Genomic DNA, 23,155 nt, shown 5'->3' with positions numbered 1-23,155 from the left:
GTGTTCCTCCCCTTTCTGAATAGTATTTGTGTAGTATAAAGCCTGTATACAGAATGTCTAGCCTATAGCCCTGCCCATTAACCTAACTCTAAAAAAAATAATAAAAGAAAAGGTACACAGAATTGCTGAGCTACAAGAAATGGAACCTATCCTGAGGTAGACATGGAGGAAGCCAGTGCAACTGCTGTTTGCCTGCATGTCATGGTGACCCTCTGGTTTCAATATTTGGGTCATTAAGTTCTGATTTGCATATTTGTTCTGGAATAGGTTTCTCTGGAATTAATAAAGGGTCAGCATCACAGCCAGGTATATCTAGTCCATAAGGATGGAGGTCAACACTGGAATGGCCCCATATTTAACCTAGAAAAGGATCACTGTAACTAATGTGCAACTTTGTATGGGCTATATTACAGAGATGCCAAGTTGCATGGGAAATAGTGCTGAGGTTTCATGTTGCTCTATACCATGAAACTAAGGTTACATGTTGCCATATACCATGTACCTGAAATGTTATGCCACCTTATATTATGCATGTTAAACACATGGCATAGGCTAAATTTATTAAGATGGATAAGTTGTTATGCACCTATACGCTAATAAGATGGGTACGTTCTGACTTATTCTATCTGTTGATAATTTTCCCCTAAAAATGTTTATAAATTGCAAACATTAATTTCACCACGATGTCTAATGTTTATTTTTCCACATATAGTTAGCATTTATCTGTTATCTTTTTTTTCCTGCTCTCTGTATATAGCTTTTGAAACTCCTAGTTATCACTACTCTGAAGCTGGTGTTAGGGGTAACTAATCTGTGTGATCATCTTTGTGAAGACCAAAAAAAGAACACCGATTGTGTTGTAATCGCATTAGTAGTGTTAAAAATGATATTCATTACAGAGCAGGCTAAATAAAGTGTGTTATCCATCTTTGTGAAGTGAGATTTAAAGTGGAACTTTAGTCAGAAAATTAGGTCTTGATAGATCACTTCACTTCAGGCTAGTTACTTTTGCAGGTATAGCTATGTAAAACAATTAAAAAATTTAAATTTTAAAATAATCCACTGCAAAAGCTCATTTGCTCTCTGTTCTTTCCTTTCTGCCTCATTGGCAGCCTGTGAACCTCACCACTGTAAAGCTTCTGTCAGCCTTCCTCTCTAACTTTGTTAAGACATGCAATCAAGGCTGAAAATGTACATATTATAATTACAGAAAGTAAAGTATCGTTTTTTAGTTGAGACTAAGGAGAGGGGGAAGAGTCCAATAAAGAATTGACTGCTCTGGACTTCAACAAAATGTTGGCTTCCAGCAAGAAGAAACATGAGCAATGCTGTATGCAATTTACACAATACACACTTTTTGGTAGCATAATTCTTAGTGCGCAATGTATGTTCTTTTGTTATCAAACAGTTATGGGTAAAGTTCCACATTAACCACTTGCCGACTGCGCTATACCTGCATGAAGGCTACAGCGCAGTCGGCTAGTTCTGGGAGGCCGTCATATGATGGCCACCTGTGATCGCACCCGCCGTGCACCCGCTCTGTGATCGCAGCTTGAGGTAAAGAGCCAATCAGTGGCTCTTTACTACATAGCTTGGACATAGCTGATCAAGGATGTAAACAGGCGCCGGTTATCGGCGTGTCTTTTCTGACAGTGTGAGGAAGGGAGAAGAGAGCCGATAACTAGCTTCTGTAAAAGGGACATGTATACTGATAATCATGGCACTGATTAGCGGTGCAGTCCCACCAGTGCCTCCAATCTGTGCCCACCAGTGTCACCTATCAGTGTCGCCTCATCAGCGCACATCAGTGAAGGAGAAAAATTAGCTGTTTGCAAAAACTTTATAACAAACTATAATAAATGTTCCGTCTTTGTGTGTTTATTTAGCAAAAAAAAAAAACCCAGTGGTGATTATGGTAGATACAACCAAAAGAAAGCTCTGTTTGTGTGAAAAAAATTCTAAAAATTTTGTTTGGGAACAGCGTTGCATGACCGCGTAATTGTCATTCAAAGTGTTACAGCACGCAAAGCTGAAAATTGGCCTGGGCAGAGAGAGGCTAAAAGTACCCAGTAGGCAAGTGGTTAAGAGATATGTAGATATGATGTGGTATCAGGAAAAATAACAGTCAATTAGGAGAAAACTGTATTGTGATCTGAGCCCGTTAATATACTGTATAGGCATCTTTTGTTGCTGTTTAGTGCAGTGCCTAGGTTAAATATGCCAATGCTGTGTATAACTACAAATCAGATGTTATATTCTGGCTAATTCCTATAAACACGATTGGTTCAGTTCATGTCCTGTTTTTACAACCTGCTTTATATCAAGCCATTTTATTTCATTAGGAATAATCTGAGGACTATGACTAGATAATTAAAAAAAAAACAATGGAATTTACTTTGAACCACTGTAGTTGATACTCTCCAGTGGTTTATGTTGCACAGCCATACTTCTTTTGAGAAGTACACAGATGAATGGCCCAGTGCATTTTGGAATTGACTTGTATTTTAGTAATTGCCTGTAATTACACCAGTAGGAGAGTACAGACAGTACTCTTGTACTGGACCTGTGACCTGCTGTGACAGAGCACAGTCCATGAAGACCCTGTGGAGTATGCCTGTCATGGTAAAAATGTAGCCCTTTGGCCTGAGGTGCGTTTTTAAGTTTCCACACTGGATTCCTAACTGTGTCTGTGGACTATTGCACCATGAGAAGGCACTGTGGTGCTGAGTTTTTATGCTCTCTGGTAGTTTGTGTTGGTGTTTTCGGTGGACATCAAGGATGCCTACCTCCATATCATATATGTTTGCAGTTCATCAGTGCTATCCTGCACTTTGCAGTGGGGGGGACAAGATTTTCAGTTTGTGGCTCTGCCCTTTTGCCTGGCCAGGCACAAGTATTCGTAAAAAGTGTTGGCTCTTCTGTCCCTGGAGTATCTGGAGGATTAGCAATAAAGGAATTGACTCAGGGCTAACGTGCAAAAAAATTATGCAGGACATTGACTGGGTCCTCAATATTACGATGTTGCCCCTGGAACCATCAGAGTGCCTGCAATATCTGGGCCTTGTCCTGGGCACAGCCCTGGCATGAGTTTCCTTCCACACGAGAAGCTTCAGACTCTCCAAAGTTTCCTTGAAAACCCTTCCATTTGCTTTAGCATTGGCGTTGAGGATAATGGTAACTTCCTTTAGTGCAGTTCTGTATGCTCATGTTTCAATCAAGACTGCTGTAACTCCTGAGAGCATGGGACAAAAAGATTTTTCTCCTTGAATCACCCTCTGAGATTCTAAACCAAGTAAACCTTGGAAAGGTGGCTATCCAGCCTAGAGCTGGATATAGAAAAATCTTTTCTCCCCATGGCGTGGAAAGTTCTGACAACGGATGTCAGACGATCAGCCTGGGGAGGAGTCCTGGATTCCCTGCCAATTCAAGGGATATGGTCATTAGAGGAAGCTTGATTGCTTATCAGGGTTCTGGAGTGCAGAGTGACATGCCCTTCAGCACTGGATTCCCTCCTTCAGGCACTGACAGTCAGGGTCCAATCTGACAACCCCTTGACAGTGGCAAACATAAATCATCAAGGTAGTACCAGGAGTCAGACAGCTCTTAGAGAAGGGAAATTTATTCTGACTTGGGCAGAACTGCATGTTTCAGTTGTGTCTGAAGTACATATTCCTGGCATTGAAAACTGGCAAAGAACTTCCCAAGCCAACAGCTGGATCCTGAAGAGTGGTTTTTGCACCCTGAGCTATTTTACTAACTTTATCTTCGTCGGCAGATACCCGACATAGACCTGATGGCACCCATGCTCAACTGCAAACCGGACAGGTTGGTGTCCATAGGGCTTGTCTGCTATTCATATTCCAGGTTTAGACAATTGACAGACAAACTACCTCAGTCAAGAATATTTACTCCCAGGGGAATTGTACCTACATACAGTAGTTCAGGACTTGTATGGGGAATGCCTGTTGTGAACTTTCTGACCTCAAGGTTTAACAGCATGCTGTATGCCTAGAAAACTCCTTCCTTTTCTGCATTTCAGGGTCAAGATGTAGGCTATTCCCCTGATCCTCATGCAGATGTGGTACTCTGACATGATAAAACTTTTTCCAAACACCCTGTTGGCCTATCTAGATCAACCAAATATCCTGTGCCAAAGATTGGTTTACTACCCTGCTTCACAATCATAGCTTTATTGGCATAGCTGTTAAAGCACAAGTCTGTATTTCTCATGCTGTTATAAGCTAGGAATTGTACTTCCCTTAAGGTCTACCGTCACACCCAGCAGGTCCACTTCACCTGGTGTCAAAATAGAAGATTTCATCCGAGATAATACTCAATGAGAAAAATCTTAATCTTTCTGTAATTAAGCCTGACTCAGCATTTGGCCTTGAGTACAATCAGGGGAACAATCTCAGCCCTTACAACCTAAGTTCAAAGACCACTTCCCATTTGTTGGTCAAAACTTTTGTACTGAGTGTTTCTCTTGTAGCTCCTTCACCTGTGACTGTGGGACTGGGCATTTTCAAAAACCTACTTTTGAACCAATTTTATACATTCATCTTTTTACTCTCACCCATAAAGTTGCGTTCCTTGTTTACCAACACCTGTATAATGAATGTGCCTGGTCCAGTTGCCATATCCTGAAATGAACACTATCTGGTCTTATACAAAGATAAGGTGGCATTGAGGCCTAGGGCCGCCTTCCTTCCTAAAGTACTTTTGACCTTCTACTTCAACAGGACATTGCTCTTCCATCTCTCTGTCTGGCTATAGGAAAGTTCCCTTCAGTGCCTTGATGTAGTTCATGCTGTTTTACCATGCTAGTTTAGCGTTCAGCTACTGCTTCTATTAAAAAACTGACGTTTTGTTTTTGTTTGTTTTTTGTCATTCGTGATGGTCCCCATGAAGGGTAGCCAGCTTTTTGCTTGACCATTTCAAGGTAGCTCAGACAGTTCATCAATCATGCTCAAATACAAGCTGGTCTTAAACACATGGTTCTACCCTTTCTTATGACAAAGCTCTGTTAGTGCTTCTAGGCATTGGGGAACAGCTTCTTAGATTTGCAAGGTTGCGACATGACTTTTTGTTAACACATTATCTATGTTTTACCAATTGGATTTTCAGGCCTCATCCGATGCCAGCTTTGGACATAATATGGTTCTTCAGGCAGCTCTTTGGGATGCAGGCTGCCCCCAATTCTATTGTTTTTGTTAGGTGGGTCCATTAATGTGTTTCTTTACTGTTGAACACCCCTCATTTGGTTTTGAAATGTAAAATTGTCTTTAATGAACAAGAAATTAGATTTATATACTTACTGTAAAATCAGTTTCTTATAGTTCATTAATGGACACTGGTCCTAATGCTGGACATGAGAAGGGTTATTCATGGCTGGTCAATAGTCTTTTTTGTTTGATAGTGTGCATTTCCACCTCTATAAAGCTTTATAGCATATTGGCTCAGAATATCTGAACTCTGTGCCCCGTTAAGCGGTAGTAAACCATAGTCTTTTTAAAAAAAAAAATGCAAAGCAATGGCATAATGTGCTAGTAGCATTGTATACTAGCGCATTATAAAATGCTTGCCATAGAGCAAAGCCCTCCAGCGGCATGCCGTCACCGTTGACAGGTCTTCAATGTTCACCCAATCGATCTTTCAGGTTTGCATGTTCCAGCTGTCTCACTGGCAGAGCCACGATGATGTCACTCCAGCCCATGGGCATGGGAGTCACAGCTGCGGCACAGAGCTCTGAAGGGATGGCACAAGAATGCTGTCCCTTCAGAGCACATGTAGCGGTGACATCTCTGGTGGCATGCAATGTGAATATCTACTAAACAGTGCCAAGTTTAGGAGATAATTCAATGTATCTACAGATAAACCTTATTATAAGCTTACTTGTAGGTATATGTTTAAAAAAAGACTTTGCTACTACATTGATAAACTCCAAGGAATGGATTTCATGGTAATTACAAAAATCTTGTTTTTTTTTAGATAACTACAAGTATAAGCCCACGAGCTCATTAAAGTGATTGTAAATCCACATTAAAAAAAGAGACCTGCAAGACAAAGGCATAATGAGCTAATATGCATAGCATACTAGCTCATTATGTAACACTCACCGGAGACCGGTGCCCGTACACAGCACTAGCCGGCGACATTTCACCCCGGAGTCACTTCCAGGTATTGCGGCGCCCTGATTGCCATGTGTGTGCCATTTGCTTCAGTGCACATGTGCCAATGGCGTCGGCACATGCAGATACAGGGGATATCTCCTAAACCGTGCAGGTATATGAGATATCCAGGGTAGCTACAGGTAAGCCTTAGTATAGGCTTACATGTAGTCAAAAGTGGTCTGTAAGGGTTTACAACGACTTTAATTGTAGCTAAACTGATCAATACACTTTGAGAGAAACCTAGAGAAAGCCATGGGGGCACCCCCTCCCCCTCTGATCTGCATGTATGCTACATATCAGTAACTTGAAAAGCACTGAAGCCACTAGAGTATTAGAAACTTCCAGGCAGCAACTATAGAGAAGAGAGCTAACCAATGATAGTCTGCATATTTCTCCCAGCACAGGTTTTCTTCTCTAACATTTGTAACTGATGTGGCCTGAAACATTCCATCTGTGCTCAGAGAATACCTAATAATATGTATTTGGTGTATTGGTATTGTGTCAGTTCCTGTAAATTTCCAATTTCACTGTTAAATTTAGAAAAGAGTTGACTGGTTGCAAGACATTAACATATATTCACTTTAAAGAGAGTTAATGTATTATTGACTTTGCATAACTCCTTACAGAATATTATTGAGTTGAGCAGCTGTGTCTACATCGCTGGAATGCAGTGTTTGATAGAATCCTGCAAGCATTTTCCAATCAGTAAAAAATGGGCAATGCATTTAATCAGACTTCATGTCAAGAATTGTTATATAGCCTGAACTATGCCGTCAATTTAATTAAAAAGAAAGCCAATGCTTTCACATTTGAGTACATTAGAATGCATTGTTTAATGATTTATAATTACTTTTGAGAGATGTATCAGCTTTTAAATTATATTTCCAGTGTTTCACATTTCTGTATTGTCTTCCTCAAGGAACCCAACTTTTACATATGGTGCCAGCTGAGCTCTGCTTTAACGTCAATAATATGCATTTATGGTAGATACTGAGGAGACTATAAGGCAAGGTTATTGTAGTCTAGTGTGTTCAACTCTTTTTTATTATTTTTTAAGAAAAAAAAATACATAACATTCAAAAAGATTCAAATTCAAAAGGTTCAAAAGACTCAACATATAAAAAATACAACAATACAATACATAACAATTAACATTCCTGAATTACAATAAACTGTAATGCCCCGTACACGATAAACTGTCCGATGGAGCCTACACATGGTCAGAATTTCCGACAAAAGGCTCCCATCGAACCTTTTCCGTCGAAAATCCGACTGTGTGTACGGGGCATTAGTTTGACTATTTTGGTATGCAGTGTCACAACTATGAATGTAATTCTGTGCAATAACACATCTGTAAGGAATGACGGTGCTCATATGCACTGGTCCATTTAACCTGTGGTCCTGCCAAAAAAGGCATCTTCTGTTCAGTACCCATTTGTTTGTAAGGTACTTGTGTATACAAACAGGTTTCCACAAAGGAAACTATTCTTGAGAGAATTATGAAGGCTGCTGCTTCTGATTATTTTTTCTAAAAATGTTATTTGCATGGCTTTCATGCTAATGCATTGCTTTCAATGTTTTCTAAATCATCGACAATCAGTAAGTATGGAGATGACCAAACTATCAATCTTGCAATTTCAGCAGTTGCCAGGGAAGTTTTCCACCTGGTAGGTATTTGTAATCTAATGGGAAACTTTTCAAGTTTTCATACTCAAATGACCCATTTGAAAGTGAACGCATGACAAATCACACCCTGTCACACAATCACACAAACATGCAGGTGTTTCTAATGCCGCGTACACATGATCGAATAGTCTGGCAAACAATCCGGTGGACTTTCTAACGAACGGACTTGGCCACACACGGACACTCCGAAAGTCCGGCGATTGCGAACGTGATGACATACAGCACGTACGATGGGACTAGAAAAAGGAAGTTCAATAGCCAGTAGCCAATAGCTTCCTTCTCGTACTTGCTTCTGAGCATGCATCATTCTTAGTACTCCGGATTAGCACACTGACGAACGTATTGTCCACTGAAAGCCAAGTCCGGCAGACAAATTTTGATGCAAAACTACTTTCTAAGTCCGCTGGACTTTACGATGAAAAAGTCCACTGCAGCCCACACGCAATCGAATTGTTCAGCGTAATGTGGTCCTTTAGACTAAGTCCGCCGGACAATTTGGTTGTCGCGGCATAAGCTATTAGAAATCCCTGGTACACACAATGAGATTAACGGACGAACGACCATACTTATTTTTGCATGCTAATTTCATAAAAAATCTGTATGACAGAATAAAAATTCGGAAATGAATATGTTGTAGTGTATTTGTATTGCATTTTCGAAACAACATCTGTACTGATTAAACAAAAAAAAATTCTGTGCACGTCCGATCAAATAATATCGGATGAACTGTCCTGATCGGCTCTCGAAATTCTCTGTACTAACAAATAGATTATTGTAAAATCGCTCCGAAATCATTATTTTTGGTACAATTTTCTGATCGAGTGTATGGGGCTTGAGGCTCGGTTCTCACTGCTGTGATGCGAGAACCCGTGCAAATTCAGTAGGGGGTTCCTGCATCACATACAACTTGCAGGCAGTTCACACTCCCCTATGCAACTCGCTACATACAAAGTTAATGACACCCCCAGATCAGTTCTTATATCAAAGTGCGAGCTGTCAATTCGGACAGGATTCAGATCGCATGGGTGTAATCACCCATGCAATCCAATTCTGGTACGGACTAATAAAAGGGTCCTGCACAACGTTAGTCCAAATGCGATACAAATTCAGCCATACAATCTGTACAGCTGAATTTGCATCTTTTGTGATTTGCACCAGAGTGCAGTGCAAATTACATGCGATGCCTGGCATCACAGCAGTGTGAACCTGTCCTAAAAACTGACTTTGTAATCTTTGTTGTGATTTTTGAGAATATATTACATCACATAACAAGTAGCTAGAGTGGTCAGGGATGACTTGTTTTAAAGCTGTTTTGCTGCTTGTTGAGAATATATTTTGTCTTTATGCATAATAACCACATGAGGTCACTTGCTTGCCACTGTCGCCATTTTACAATTTGAAAAATATACGCCCATAAGGTAGACATGTAAAAGCAAGTGTTGGAGATTTCATGCGTATAGTTGTGCAGAGTATTTGCTAATGCATTTCAGTGGGAGAAATGTATGCTTTTCTCCCAGGTGCCACAACAACAGGCTTATTTGATTGTGTATGGCCATGCACAAGAGGCCCTAGAAAAATGCTGCCCTTGATCTTGAAGTAGTAAGGGTTATATTGACTGGTTGTGGTCCGAGTATACTCGCATGAAGGCTAGATGCTTTTGTTCTTCTTAAAATGTATTTTGAGGTACCAATGTATTTTGATCTTACTAACCAGATGCTTTACAGTATTCTTGGCAGTGACTACACTGTGAAAAATAAGCAGAATCACATTATTTTGCTTCTTAAATATATTTTCTTTTTCTTACAGAATTGGGAGAATGTTTTTATTGAGTTTAACCACAAGGAGCTCTTGGAGTTTTATAACAAGGTGAGTACTGATTGCTTTTCTCTATAATATCATTGTCATCATAGCCAGTCCTTCTAACAATTCTGTAGAGTCACCCAATCTATTTCTGGGGGACACCCCTAGACCTCCTTATCTACCTCAGCAAATATACCTACACATATTAATTGATGATCAACTTTATTGTTTGTTCTCTAGAACATTGCAAGCAGACAACCCAGTGTACACCAGACCACCCAAAATGTAAACGTAGAAAGGAACCAAACCAAGAACTGTAGCTACAAAATAGCTGCAATTGGAGTATTTAACCAGTTCCGGACCAGCCGCCGCAGTTATACTGTGGCAGGTTGGCTCGGCTTGGCGAAGTGTCGTAGCTATACGTTGGGAGCGTGGCTGCCAAGGGGGCAGTGATGATCAGATTCGCTTCAGAACCAATCAGTCTCCAGGCCCAGGCTAATGATTTCTGGCCTGGACCTGGTGATTGGTTCTGGCGCATGAAACCGTTCCCCTGCCTGTAAGTGTAAACACAGGCAAGGGAAGTGATGTCATCTCCCCTCGTGGAGCTCTTTTCCGTTCCACAGAGAGTACATCTCGCAGTAAGTTGCACCAGCACTACACTAACACCAGTACACGTGACACCCCGATTGCCCCCCCCATTAACCCCTTCACTCCCTGTCACAGTGTCACCCAGTGCAGTGTTCATATTTTTCTTTGATCACTGTACTAGTGTCATTTGTGACAATGATCAGTGTTGGGGTACTTAGAAGTAGCCCCAGATAGGTCTAGGGACCCCCCTAATAAAGGTTTAACCCCTTGATCACTCCCCAGTTAACCCTTTCACCCCTTGTCACCAGTGATCACCAAATTAGTGTTACAGGGGACGCTGGTTAGTTTGTTTTTTTATAGCGTCAGGGCACCCGCCATATATTACCTAATAAAGGTTTAAGCCCCTGATCACCCAGCGGGTGACATCAGTTAGGGACTGCGCCGCTCCAGGCAGCATCAGATTAGGGCCAGTAGAGATAACACCCAAGCATGTATCATACATCTCCCTTAGAAGTATAGTGTCTGAACGGATTAATATATTTGATCTGGTCAGATCTATACTAGCGTCTCTAGTAGTTTAGGGTTCCCAAAAATGCAGTGTTAGTGGGATCAGCCCAGATACCTGCTAGCACCAGCATTTAGCCCCTCAGCCCAGCCCACCCAAGTGCAGTATCAATCGATCACTCTCACAAAACAAAAAACACATAACTGCAGCATTTGCAGAGTCAGGCCTGATCCCTGCAAACGCTAACAGATTTTTGGTAGCGTTTGAAGCAGTCGCTGACAGTCAAATGTTCCTGTGAGTCTCACTAGTTGTACTAGTAAATTTAGAGGCCAAAATGTCCAATGGAAGGTACACTAGTGAAGAGGCCTACATGTTTGTAAGCATGACAGATGAGAGTGAAGAGGAAGTCCCTGCCAAGGTCAGGTGTACCCGACCCTGTTCTTCTGCTGATGAGGTGCAAGAACCGTAGGGCTCTCATATGGAGCAGAGACCCAGTACTAGTGCCGCTCATCCTTCTGGTGAACTGGCAAGCACCAGCGGCCTAGTACATCCTGGTCATACATCCAGCACTGCAGTAACACTTGGTGACGTGGCGAGTCCCATAAGTACAGTTCAAGCTGGTGAGGTGGCTAGCACAAGTAGAGTCCCTCAGCCACCAAGAAGACAAACACAGGCCTGTCGAGCCCATAGCGCCCTTCCCGCTGCATTTGCCCATCCTAACTGGCAGCCTACCTTCTGCAGCACCCGTACTTCCCCCCATTCACTGACCAACCCGAAATTCGGTGGAAACAGTTGATTTCTCTTATATTCACTGACCGACACAGCTCCTCTCTTAGCCATTGGCTTGTTACGCCACCTTTAGGAGAATACTAGGCATTACATGTTATGTAAAACACATAACTTTCCAGTTCCGCCCAAGGGACTGTCCCTTAGGTAACAACCCCACAGCCTGCCATGCAGTCATCAGTTTTATTTTGCCTAGTGAAGGAGAAGGACCTAGGTACCCTGACAGCCCCATCAGTCCGTCTTTTTTTCTGCAGAAACTTGGCATTTTGCGCAAGATGATAGATCCTGTGATCTGCTATCAACAGCCGGCTGGGTGACAGGCTGGATACCCTTATCCTTGTAGTCTCCCCATCCTGGCCATCGAGCGCGTGCAGGTCGCAGCTCTGCGCTAGGCCGGCCACAACAAAACCTCAGCTCCAGAGGTGGTCGTGAGCTTTTATGCTCCGGGGCACACATATGACCGGGCTACTGATGTCTGTGTCACAGTGTGCTGAGGCCAGCAGCCACCCTGTACTGATCAGAGAGTGGGTCTGTAATGGAATGTCTCCCAGCTCTTCAGGACTGGTAAATACAGCTCTCCCTGCCTCGTGGGGCTGAGCAGCTGGGCATTCCCTGGGAGGTCGATTCGGGGGTCCCTCACCTCCCTCTCTTCTCTTCCTGTCCCTATCTTCCCCCTCCCTGTGGGGGATGCTGCATGTGGCTGCTGAGCGGTGTGTGTGTGTGTCTGTACAAGGGCTCTCTCCGGGGGCCTCTCACCTGTGGGGGGGGGGCTGCACCAGCTGGCTGTGTCCTGAGTCCTGTTTCTCATGTCCCTGGCGGTGCCTGTCAGGCTGTGCCTGTGTCCCTTGCAGTGCGGATCACCGCCATTTGTTCAGCTCTGTCCCTCATGGTTTCAGCTTCAGCGGCCATCTTAGGTTTGGGGATGGGAAAGCATGCTCTCCTGGGCTTCAGCAACCATTTTTCCTGTGATTTGTCCTTATACTGGACGCTGGCAGCCATTTTTTAGAAGCCTGAAGACTTTTTCAGCTTTCTCTAGCGGCAGTATGTGTCCCTGTGCTCTGGTGGCCATTTTCCCACTGTTTTATGTCCTTATACTGGACGCTGGATGGCCATTTCCTTGGAGCCTGAGCACATTGCAGAGCAGTTTCAGCGCCATTAGCAGCAGCTTCCACTGACACAGAGCGGATTCCTCTGCACCTGGGAGACAACAGAGACCACAGGCACTACCTGCTGGAAAGCACAAAACCTTTCAGGGTGGTGAGTCCTGCGGGAAAGAGCCCTTCAGCCAGCAACAGTAAGGAGGGTGGGACTGTCACTGTCCTAAGTCCCCTTCAGGTGGCAGACAGGGTAGGGTCAGCATGACTTCAGAAACTGGCGTTTCTTCCCCCAAAATCCAGGCAATTGCAACCGGTTTGCCTGCGGAATGTGCAGTGCCTTTGGACACCTTGTCGCCGGTCCTCAATTTATTAGTTGCCAAGATGGAGGCGGTGCGTGGGCGCAAAGGAGCTTAAAAAAGGTGCCCCCCCCCCTCCTCTGGGGAGAGCTCTGACGCAGACTCGGGCCCTGCTGAGGCTGGTATCCCCTGCTCTTTCGTTTCAGATGAGGCTGACCAGGACCGTTCGGACAGTGAGGATGAGTCCCCACCCGGGTCCGTGCGCGACAAAGCTCTTGTTGGAGCACTTATCACAGCTGTGCGTGATACCCTGAAGATTCAGGAGCCAGCAGATCCCTCTGCTGATGTAGCGGTCCCTTTTGGGTCCCGTATGCCAGCCCTTTCACCTAAGGTGTTCCCGTATCTGACTTATTTTGACAAGTTAATTTACAAGGAATGGGGTTGCCTGCAACTTACCTTTTCGGTCCCAAAATACATGGCGGTGCATTACCCTTTTGAGGAGATGGGGTTGCCCGCAACTGACCTTTTCGGTCCCCAAATGCATGGCGGTGCATTACCCTTTTGAGGAGAGCCTGCATTCATTCTAATACTCATTTTGCCAGGTTTATGGAAAGCACGGCTTTGAGCATATTGTGCTCATTTTGTTGCGCACCCAAATGCCTGTTTCATTTGCACGTTTCGGGTGCTATTAATAATAATATCATCCAAACACGCATTGAGCGGTTTGGTGCGATTTTACTGAATTGCACAATTCTGCCGGGGATTATAGAATTCCCAGATGTGAATGGGACCTCGTTCAAAAGAGAGGCACTGAAATCATAACTTCTCTCCCCTTATTCTCTCTGGAAGCAGAAACTTGGCAGCTTGCCAGCCTTCTAATATATATATATATATATATATATATATATATATATATATATATATATATATATATATATATATATATATATATATATATATATATATATATATATATATATATATATATATATATATATATATATATATATATATATATGGCTGTGCTGATGCGATCTGAAAAGCATAGATTTGCATGTCATCTAAAAAAGCTTTATTTCCAATGAAGGCTGTTCACATAAAAAACAAAAATGTGCTGCACGAGTTTAGTGAAGGTTCGCTGCAAATTTTATCTCCAGCTATTCCAAATACTCTCAGAAATTACATTCAAATCGCACCTGTCACAACAGAAATCGCACTGTGAAATTGCATCAGACATTACATCAGACAATATAAGCATTATATTTAATGCAACAAAAATGTATTTATGCAAACTTGTGGTGAACTTAACCATGCCAAGTAACAAAAGATATAGACACAAAGTAACTTTGTATACATCTATGTCTTACCCAGGGGACACCACAAAATACTAGAATAAAAGTATGACCCATGCTTCCGAGCACATAAAAGATTTCTGAGCCATTTCAGTAATCAAAGGAAATAATACACTTCCAAAGTAATGGACTTTTCTGGTTAATGGTAAAAAAATAACAGCCAACAAAATAAATGCTACTCTATTCACCACTATTGCTTTAAATCGGGCTGTTGTTGTCCATGAAAATGATGTTCGTAGATTGTGCGTTTAATTTCCATCTTTTAAAAAGAGCCTTAATTTACCTAGCTGTGCACAGAAGATTAAGCACAATCAAAGCTGAATTTTTTTTCCCACTGCAGCACAGCCTTTACTATAGTGCCAAATGAGAAATCGTAATTTGCCATTATAAAAACAGGTGTTCGGTTCTCTGAAATCTTGAATATTCATTAACACTTTTAAATTAAATGGCTTTTTATGAAATAGATATTCTGAGATTCCGCTACTTTTTTTTAATAACTTTTTACGTAAGTAAATTTAATATGTGTAGCTTCAATACTGTTATGGTTTTTGTGTGTGTGTAAATAATCCTTCATGAAATCTCTTTTTCTCCTTCTTTAATAGCTTGAGACTATCCAAGCACAGCTGGATTCCCTTACGTGATGTCTTAAAGACGGGTTCTTCCACTGCACTCCTGCCACCTCATTATTTTGTATAGAAGATAGATTACCAAGCTGTGTTTGTTAAAGGAATCAATGGGCTGCTTCCTGTAAAATTATATGGCTTATCTCCTCTTAGACTAGCAACATTAGCTGAGGGAGATCATTGTGAAGGATGCCGAGAGTCTAATTTACTTTCTTGTTGGATCCTGTGAATACAAGCTATATTATGAATTCTCTTAATAAAACAGAAGATAGTAATGATCTTTTCATTCTCCCAATAAAATATAGCATGACTAATAAATAAATGTATCTATATCCTATCTAAAGCTTACAAATAGAATAATTTGGCGTCGCATGTATTTTATAACATTTCACTTCACTTTTTTGGAAAATGTGATATAGTAAGAAAGGACAAAAAGATGTGCAAATGGTGCAAAATGTGCAAATGGTGTTCATTATCAAAATTGCTCTCTTAAGCCTCGTAAACATGATCAGATTTCCCAACGGGAAATGTGTGATGATAGGTTGTTGGCGGAAAATCTGACCGTTTGTATGCTCCATTGGACAATTGTTGAATTTTCAGTGGAAAACTTCCCAGTATATGAGTCTGTCTAGGCATTTTGGTTCTGTAGACTTATCTGCATGTTCTCATTGCTGGAGAGGATGTGGTACCTCTAATGTAAATAGAGCTTTGCTTCATCTTCATTTATTCTGTGGATATATGCTTTCCAAACTTCTCTCTCCAAACTGTTGCTTCTTGGTAATTACCCCATCAGTAATAACATCACCAGTCATCGGGGGACAGCCCTGACATGAGGAAGCAAAGCTTAGCATTTTTATACAGATGACCACCTTCACACAGAGACACAACAGGGAGCAAGGAATGGTAAATGACTAATGACCAACTGTAGTGGAACAATACTAGGGACTAGTCCTTTGTCCTCAGCTTGTCTTTTTTTGGGCACAATTTATACAGCACAGGCCTTCTTTATTAGTAGATAATTATAGACTTTAATAAACAACAAGCCTGTCATTAAAATAAACACTTTTATGTGGGTTAGTATTGCAGATCATCTTTTGAAATTAGATGTTATGCAGGTCCTCAGGGTACTTTCAGAGTCACTGATCTGGTAACAAGTGTGCAGATTAGACCACCTCCACACCATTAGAAAAAAAAGGCTTTTATTGCTTTGTCTGCTCTTGGAGCATTTTCAATAATGTTCTGTTCTGTCTGATACCTGTCAACTAGACAGAAGATATTGGGAAATGGGGACACAGCAATACGCAACTGAAGTTATACCACTACAATTTTTTTTTTGTGGAGTTTATTAAAACTTTAAGGTCAACATAATTGCCAGGCAACTAGCATCTTCAAAAGGATAGGTCCTCAATGTCAAATTTCATGCTTCCTTTCTTGTTTTACATGTTAAGGCTACTGATACTATCTTAAACCTAAGTTTGAAAATCACCAATGTGTTCAAATCCAATCTGTATGTCTATGGGTTGCAAAACCCACTTGTAGCAGGTCAAATGCAGGTTAAAAAAAGGTCAGCTGCAAGTCATATTTACCTGTCATTGACTTCTGAATAATCTCAGCAGCATCCCATACTGATACAATCTACGTAAAACTGTAAAGCCCTTTGACACAAGCCCTTATACCAGGGATCCTCAAACTACGGCCCTCCAGCTGTTGAGAAACTACACATCCCATGAGGCATTGTAAAACTCTTAGGCCGCGTACACATGGGCGTACTGTTCGCCCAACTTTGTCCGCTGAACAGTGTTTCAGCGGACAGTCCGCTCGTGTGTGGGCTTCAGTGGACAGTTTCAGCGGACAGTCTGACGAACAAAGTTTTTCGGAATTCCCGTAAGACTGTCTGCTGAAACTTGGTTTGAGCGGACAGTCCGCTCGTGTGTAGGCTTGTTCGACAAACTAAGTCTCGCGCATGCTCAGAAAGAATTTACACGGCGAAGGTTGCATTGCAGTGTATAGGACGTCGTTTTTCGAGTCCCGTCGTACGTGGCGTTCACGTCATCGCGCACGCTTTCAGCGGACTGTTCGTTCATCGTGTGTGGTCAAGTCCGCTCATGCAAATTTTGAGCGGACTGTTTGTCGGATTGTTTGACAAACTAAGTTGGGCGAACAGTCCGCCCGTGTGTACGCGGCCTTACATTCACAGACATGACTAGGCATGATGGGAATTGTAGTTTCTGAACAACTGGAGGGCCATAGTTTGAAGACCCATGCCTTATACTAAGAGCTGTATGATAAGTCTTTTTTCATATAGTGACCAAGATAGAACGTCCTGACAATGCAGGCAACAAAAAAAAATTGTCAGTTTCGAACCCTTCTATGCAAAACTTATGAAAACATCCTTACTGTATCTCTTCTTCCATAATCATTCTATAGTCATGGACTGCTTGGGTATTTGTAATTTTGTGACTTGCATAAACACCCTGTTTTTTTTGTCAAAAATTGTAAATATCAATTGATTTACAGTACTTTACATGTTGCTCAGTTGTTCACAGGATCATTTATATCACATTTCCAATGATTTCCCCTCAAGGCTTATGTTGTGAAATAAAATGACAGTGGAATACCAAGCTTTGTGTGAATGTTTTCCTTTGCAGAAATCTGAACTACAGGAAAAGTGCAAGAACAAATGTATCAGAAGCCATTGGAGTGTGAGAGTTTATTGAGGAAGGCTATGGGCTTCTGGCTCAAGGAATCAAATGGACAACAGCCTGTTCAGCTGTATAAATGAATGAAAACCACACTGCTACTTCATAATAAATAAACGTAAAAAAAAAATAACGTACACTATAAATATTTGTGATATGAAAATAAAACAAGGGCGCTATCCCAGAAGCACATTGTGACCTATCTAGAAATAGTAGGTCCACATCTTCTGGTGAGTGTCAGTCCACATGGGGACACCTGAAGCACTTTGAAATTATGCACCTTATATGTTTACAAAAGCACAAGCACCTTATATGGTGTACACTGTTATATTGGGACTTTTGGTATAGAATTTGTGTTCTTCATATCACAAATATTTGTGGTACTCATTATAAAGATGAATTCATTTTTAAGATTATTTTATATGAAGTAGCAGTGTGGTTTGCATTTCATGTATATAGTTGTTATTTGTGTTGGTCTAGCACATAGGGTTAACTGTGGCGGTTAAAATATTTATGTATCACTTATTTATTTTATTCTCCTTTTTTGGAATCTCATTATCCTCAGGCGCAGATTAATATTTCACACATTGGTTCAGCTCATTGGAAGGATAAAATGACTAACTGCTAAATAGACAATAAAAATATTACACTGCAGAGCTGACATCACAGAAAGGCAATAGAAGACAATGCCTTGCCAAAATGAATTATATGCCCCTACATGTTATACTTACAGAATTAGCTTAGCTTTTTTTTATTGTAAGGGTACCCCAAATAAAGGAGATGTAAACATTAACTAGATAACATTGTTTGCTAAAGCACTTTAACAACTCAAATGTGCATAGTTAACCCCTTGTTTTAAATGTAACACCAGGGGCTGGTAGGAGGAGCTTCTGATTATCTAGCACTATAATTGGCTGCATAGTGCTGATGTCATTGGGAGCCTGTTATACCAGCTACCTGATTGTCAGTACTTGCCTGTTGTCCATCACAGTTTGGTCATAGTTTTTGGGGCATTGATGGAGCACTTCCCAGAACAAGGGTGTTAAGACCCTTCTAGCACATATACAATATGGTGAAAAATGTTTTTGTAAATTTGGAATGTTTTCAGAAATAGAAGTTTTAATAGTTTTTGTTTTATCAATTAACAAAATGGAAAGTAAAGGAACAGAAGAGAAATCCAAATCAAATCAATATTTGGTGGGACTGCCCTTTGCTCTGAAAACAGCATCAGTTTTTAAATTCTTCTAGGTACATTTACACACAGTTTTAGAAGGAACTCAGCAGGTAGGTTGTTCCAAACATCTTGGAGAACTAACCACAGATCTGTCTGCCTCAAATCCTTCTGTCTCTTCATGTACTGTAATACCACACAGACTCAAAGTCAAGATCAGGATTCTGAGGTAACCAAACCATCACTTCCAGGACTAGTTCTTAATGACAGTGACTGCATGTTTGGGGTTGTCTTGCTGCAGAATAAAGTTGGGGCCAATCACACACCTTCCATGATGATTTTGTATTATGGATAAATATTTGCCTGTATTGCTCACCATTGAGGACACCTTAAACCTGACTAAATCTCCAACTCCATTTGCAGAAATGCAGCCCCAAATGTGCCTGCAAGTACTGATTATTGTACCGCTCTACAGCCTTTTTGTGAACAAACTGCTTTTAGCTACAGCCAAATATTTCAAGTTTTGACTCCTCAGTCCAGAGCACCTGCTGCTAATTGATCTGTGCCCCATTTCCTATGTTTTCGTGCATAGTTTTGTCTCTTAGCCTTGTTCCCATCTCCTAGTCAAAAAGAACCAGAGTCTGCATGAAATCAGGCCTTGGTGTCATACAGATGGGCCATGAAGGGAAGGGAAAAAAAGAGGGAGGAGTTTGGGAAATTAGAGGGAGGGAGAGAAAAGGAAAATGAAAGGCAAAGAAAGTGGAAGAAAAATAAAGGAGAGAGAGATGAGAACATAACCAGGGATGGTCAGCCATGAGGGGCAAATCACAGCATGACTCCAGAAGCATGACTTACCTCCATCCTGCCAAAAGATCTTACAATTCAGAGTACTCTCTGAACTTCTTCCATGAGAGCCATGCTCAGTGTTCTTCAGTATCCAGTTCCTGCGGTAGTGATCAATCTCTGATACCCACTCAACAAGGGATGGCGCATGAGTCACCTGCCAATGATATTGGATTACCGTTCTTGCTGCCATCAGACAATTAGAACTGAGAATAAAAAACCTGTCTCGGCTCAACCAGCTTAAAAGCATAAAAATAGAAATAGTGCACTACGTGTATCAAAGATCACAAACAATTTTATTAGATAAACCACAAATGTATGTTTAAAACAATGACGAACAGACACAAACAAACACTAATAAAAACAAGCCAAGTCCTCCTCTTGCAGACCCATGAATAAGACCAAGATATATATGCCATGCTTATGTCATTATTCAGCGCCTGAAAAACTTGAATATAATGGACAATGTGAGTCAATACATGTAATGATACAGAATCTCCACAAGAGAAGCCATGGGGGGGGTTAAAATACTGTTTTGACTTTTTCATGTTTATTGCTTTGCATCTCAGCGCAACTGATCCCCTCCAGACAGTTTCAGCCACTTCATGTGTCGATGCACTTGTTCCAGCATTGGCTGAAAATCATTGCTCCGAACCAGCATCCTGATAGTTACAACTGTGCGCCATGCGTGTGCCATGTTTGTCAGCTTGGCCGCTTGTAGTCTGAACCAGGGGAGCATGTGACATGGTGACAAAGCAGTAGCATTTGGGCAGTCCTTGTTCATGAAGTGCCTGAACAAGGACATTCATGGCAGGATCACCAAGTGGTAATTTTAATAAAAGCTGCCAATTTGGAAAACTGAAAACAACTTTTGAAATGACATTATAACAGATGCACACTCTAAAGAATGTATTGCTTCCTAGATCAAGAAGAAAAGGTAATCTCAGTGTGCATCTATATGCTGCTATCTCTGTTTTATATTCCACCTGGTTCAAGGTAGACCACCTGACCTCCTCCCCCTAATATCTTTCACTCATTAAGAATTTTTTTTAACAGAGTGGGAGCTGTCGGTGGGAGGATGGATTTATATTAATTAGTAAAATCAAAACCATTATGGAAAACATGCCTCACACTATTTTGTCTATATGTAGCTATTCTACTACTATTCATATAATTAAATACATAGCAATTCTACTGCTTATCAACATATTCCAAGGTAAACTACAGTAAGGCATACAGTATGTATTTTTGCGTGCATAAAATACAAAATAAAATTGCATAATTTATAAGATTGGAAAAAAAGACATAGGCCCACCCAGTTCAACCTGTGTGTTTGTGATTATTTTCTTTTACTCCCATAGCCCTGTATATTCTGCTTTCTGGGGAAGTTTTTAAGCTGCCTACATACTCAGCTAGTACCATTTCCCAGGGAGGGAGTTCCACATTTTTACTGCTCTAAAGAAAACGTTCCTCAATCTATGGTTTAATCTCCTTTCTTCTAATCTCAAATCGTATCCACGTGTCCTCTTCGGGGACCTTAGGTTAAACCATTTATTACTGTTGATCTTTAATCTTTTTTCTGCCAGGCCCTACACTCCACTTAAACTCAAATGGCCAGTCCATTTTTGTATTTTTCCTTTTTTATTTTTTTCACTTACAGTTTTCAGAGTATGTAAAAGAAACCACACACCATTTTTTTCTGAAAGCATGGGGCTGGTAGAATAATAGTATAAAAAAGTTGTCACGTATTTTGAGGACAGAGAGGGGGCGGCATTTGTGGAGTTTGATCTCCGCTTTAGCTTCCCCACTACAGGGGGATCAGTGCAGAGGGGAGGGGGCCCAGGACGGGGGGGGGGTAAACATGTGTTGAGTTTGATCCCCTTGTGGCCCCCCTGTAGCAGATGAAGTTGGGGGGGGGAGTGGAGGAGAAGCCAGCAGCGCTGCAGGGAGAGCCACAGGAGCATCAGTGCAGAGTGGGGTGGAGGGGTCACAGTGTTAATAGCTGTGATCTGTGGCAGAGTGCCAGTGTAGGCAAAATAATTCAGTGCCAAAGCCAAGAAGTCTCTGCACACAGAGCACCTGGCTGAAAACTGACATTACTGTGCCTGCTGTTCTGTTCTTGTTCTGAATGTGAATGTGAGTACATATGCTTGGTTTAAATAAACAGTCTAGTTTTTAGTATACTACACTCTGAATTGAAAGCAGATTTACACAGAAGAGTAAAATAAAAGACTGAAGTGGACACTTTCTATTTCTTTTGAATGAACACTTTTTGATCACTGGAGTTAGGACTGATTTTGGATGTGCACAATTTAAGAAGGTTTATATTGGCTGATGTTATGCTTGTTTATGATTACATAAGAATTTATTGTCTGAAGACTGTTTGCACATAATGGATGGATAATCATTTTAGTGCTGTATAAGATCTTTTTTTGCCTTCACTTTTTATTTTGTGTGGGTTATTAAAGAGGAACTCCAGCTGGCTTTCCCATTTTTTTTTTTGTCTCACTTACCTGATGGTGATATCTGGACATTTCAGATACTCCCCCATCCAGTGAATCTAGCATTGGCCCACTGAGATCATCTCATACCCGGCCACAGATCCGTCCCGTGCCACCATGTTTTCTCTGACGTCATTGAGAGGCCCGCCGGCTTTTCCAAGTTCAGCGGGCATGCCTCTAAAAGATGAGCTGATAGGCCCGCCCCCTCCTCCTGTTCTTGAATGGAAGGCTATGCCTCCTGGGATATGTGACGTACATATCCCTGAAGGTACAGCTGGCAGTGTGCGCGTCGTTCGACTAAGGCGAGTGTTCTGTAAGCGGAGGCGGGGTGGACTTATCATTGAAAGAAGACTTTAAAAAATATGTTTTATTCCAGCAGAGGAAAGGAGGAGGGGTGGAGAGGCAGGATTATCCTCCGAAGGGTGAAGGTCCGCTTTAAATATAGAAGCTATTTTGTTTAATTATTGCATGATTTTGAATATTTGGTAGTTCATTGATTTTTCAAAGGGGTTGCTTTTCTTAATATTAACATCTTTAGCACGGAAAGGGTATATTATTATTACATATCCCCTCTTAAGCACCTCTTCTCCAGTCTACGCAATCAATCCCCATAGCTAAGGTTCTCCATCCCCTATTAATTGTGTTGCCCTTCACTGAATTCTTCTAATCCATCAGTGTGATTACTCAGGATTGGCGACCAATTTGAATGAGGCTAAACCAGTGTTTTGTAAGCGGGTAGAATTATTAATTTGCCTCTTGAATATATGCACTTTTTAATGCTTGAAAGTATTTTGCTAACTTTGTTAGCTGCGGCTTGACATTGCAGCTAATGCTAAGTCTGTCATCTAAAAGCACCCCCAATCCTTTTCTATCACTGATTCTCTCAGGGAAGCCCTTCCTAATGTGTAATTTGCATGTGTATTTTTGGCACCCACTTGCATAAAGTTACATTTCTCAATATTGAACCTCATCTGCCATGTATCTGCCAAACCCCCCTTTTTAAAGGTCAGATTATAAAATATATATAATACAGTATAT

At 41.4% G+C, this 23,155-nt stretch overlaps 1 protein-coding gene and 1 long non-coding RNA gene across 2 annotated transcripts in view; one reads left to right on the top strand and one right to left on the bottom strand.

Annotated features, from left to right (window-relative positions):
- Nucleotides 1–16,036, top strand: part of COMMD10 (COMM domain containing 10) — a 546,504-nt gene extending 530,468 nt beyond the window's left edge. Inside the window, exons 6-7 of the mRNA XM_077462236.1 lie at nucleotides 9,663–9,722; nucleotides 14,883–16,036. Of these exons, the coding sequence (XP_077318362.1) occupies nucleotides 9,663–9,722; nucleotides 14,883–14,921 (99 nt within the window). The 3' untranslated portion in view covers nucleotides 14,922–16,036. The remainder of the gene's footprint in view (nucleotides 1–9,662; nucleotides 9,723–14,882) is intronic.
- On the bottom strand, nucleotides 16,004–17,310 carry LOC143940644 (uncharacterized). The gene is made up of 2 exons (XR_013263903.1): nucleotides 17,169–17,310; nucleotides 16,004–16,572 (listed from the first exon to the last, which is right to left on the bottom strand). It is a non-coding gene; the product is annotated as an uncharacterized LOC143940644 (long non-coding RNA).
- Nucleotides 17,311–23,155: the final 5,845 nt, after the last annotated feature.

The sequence above is a fragment of the Lithobates pipiens genome, unplaced genomic scaffold (genome assembly GCF_037356315.1).
Source record: "Lithobates pipiens isolate NorthernLeopardFrog02 unplaced genomic scaffold, aLitPip1_a1.2 Scaffold_3, whole genome shotgun sequence".
Lineage (NCBI taxonomy): Eukaryota > Metazoa > Chordata > Amphibia > Anura > Ranidae > Lithobates > Lithobates pipiens.
Note: the sequence above shows the minus strand (reverse complement) of the source record. Positions and strands in the feature narration are given on the sequence as shown.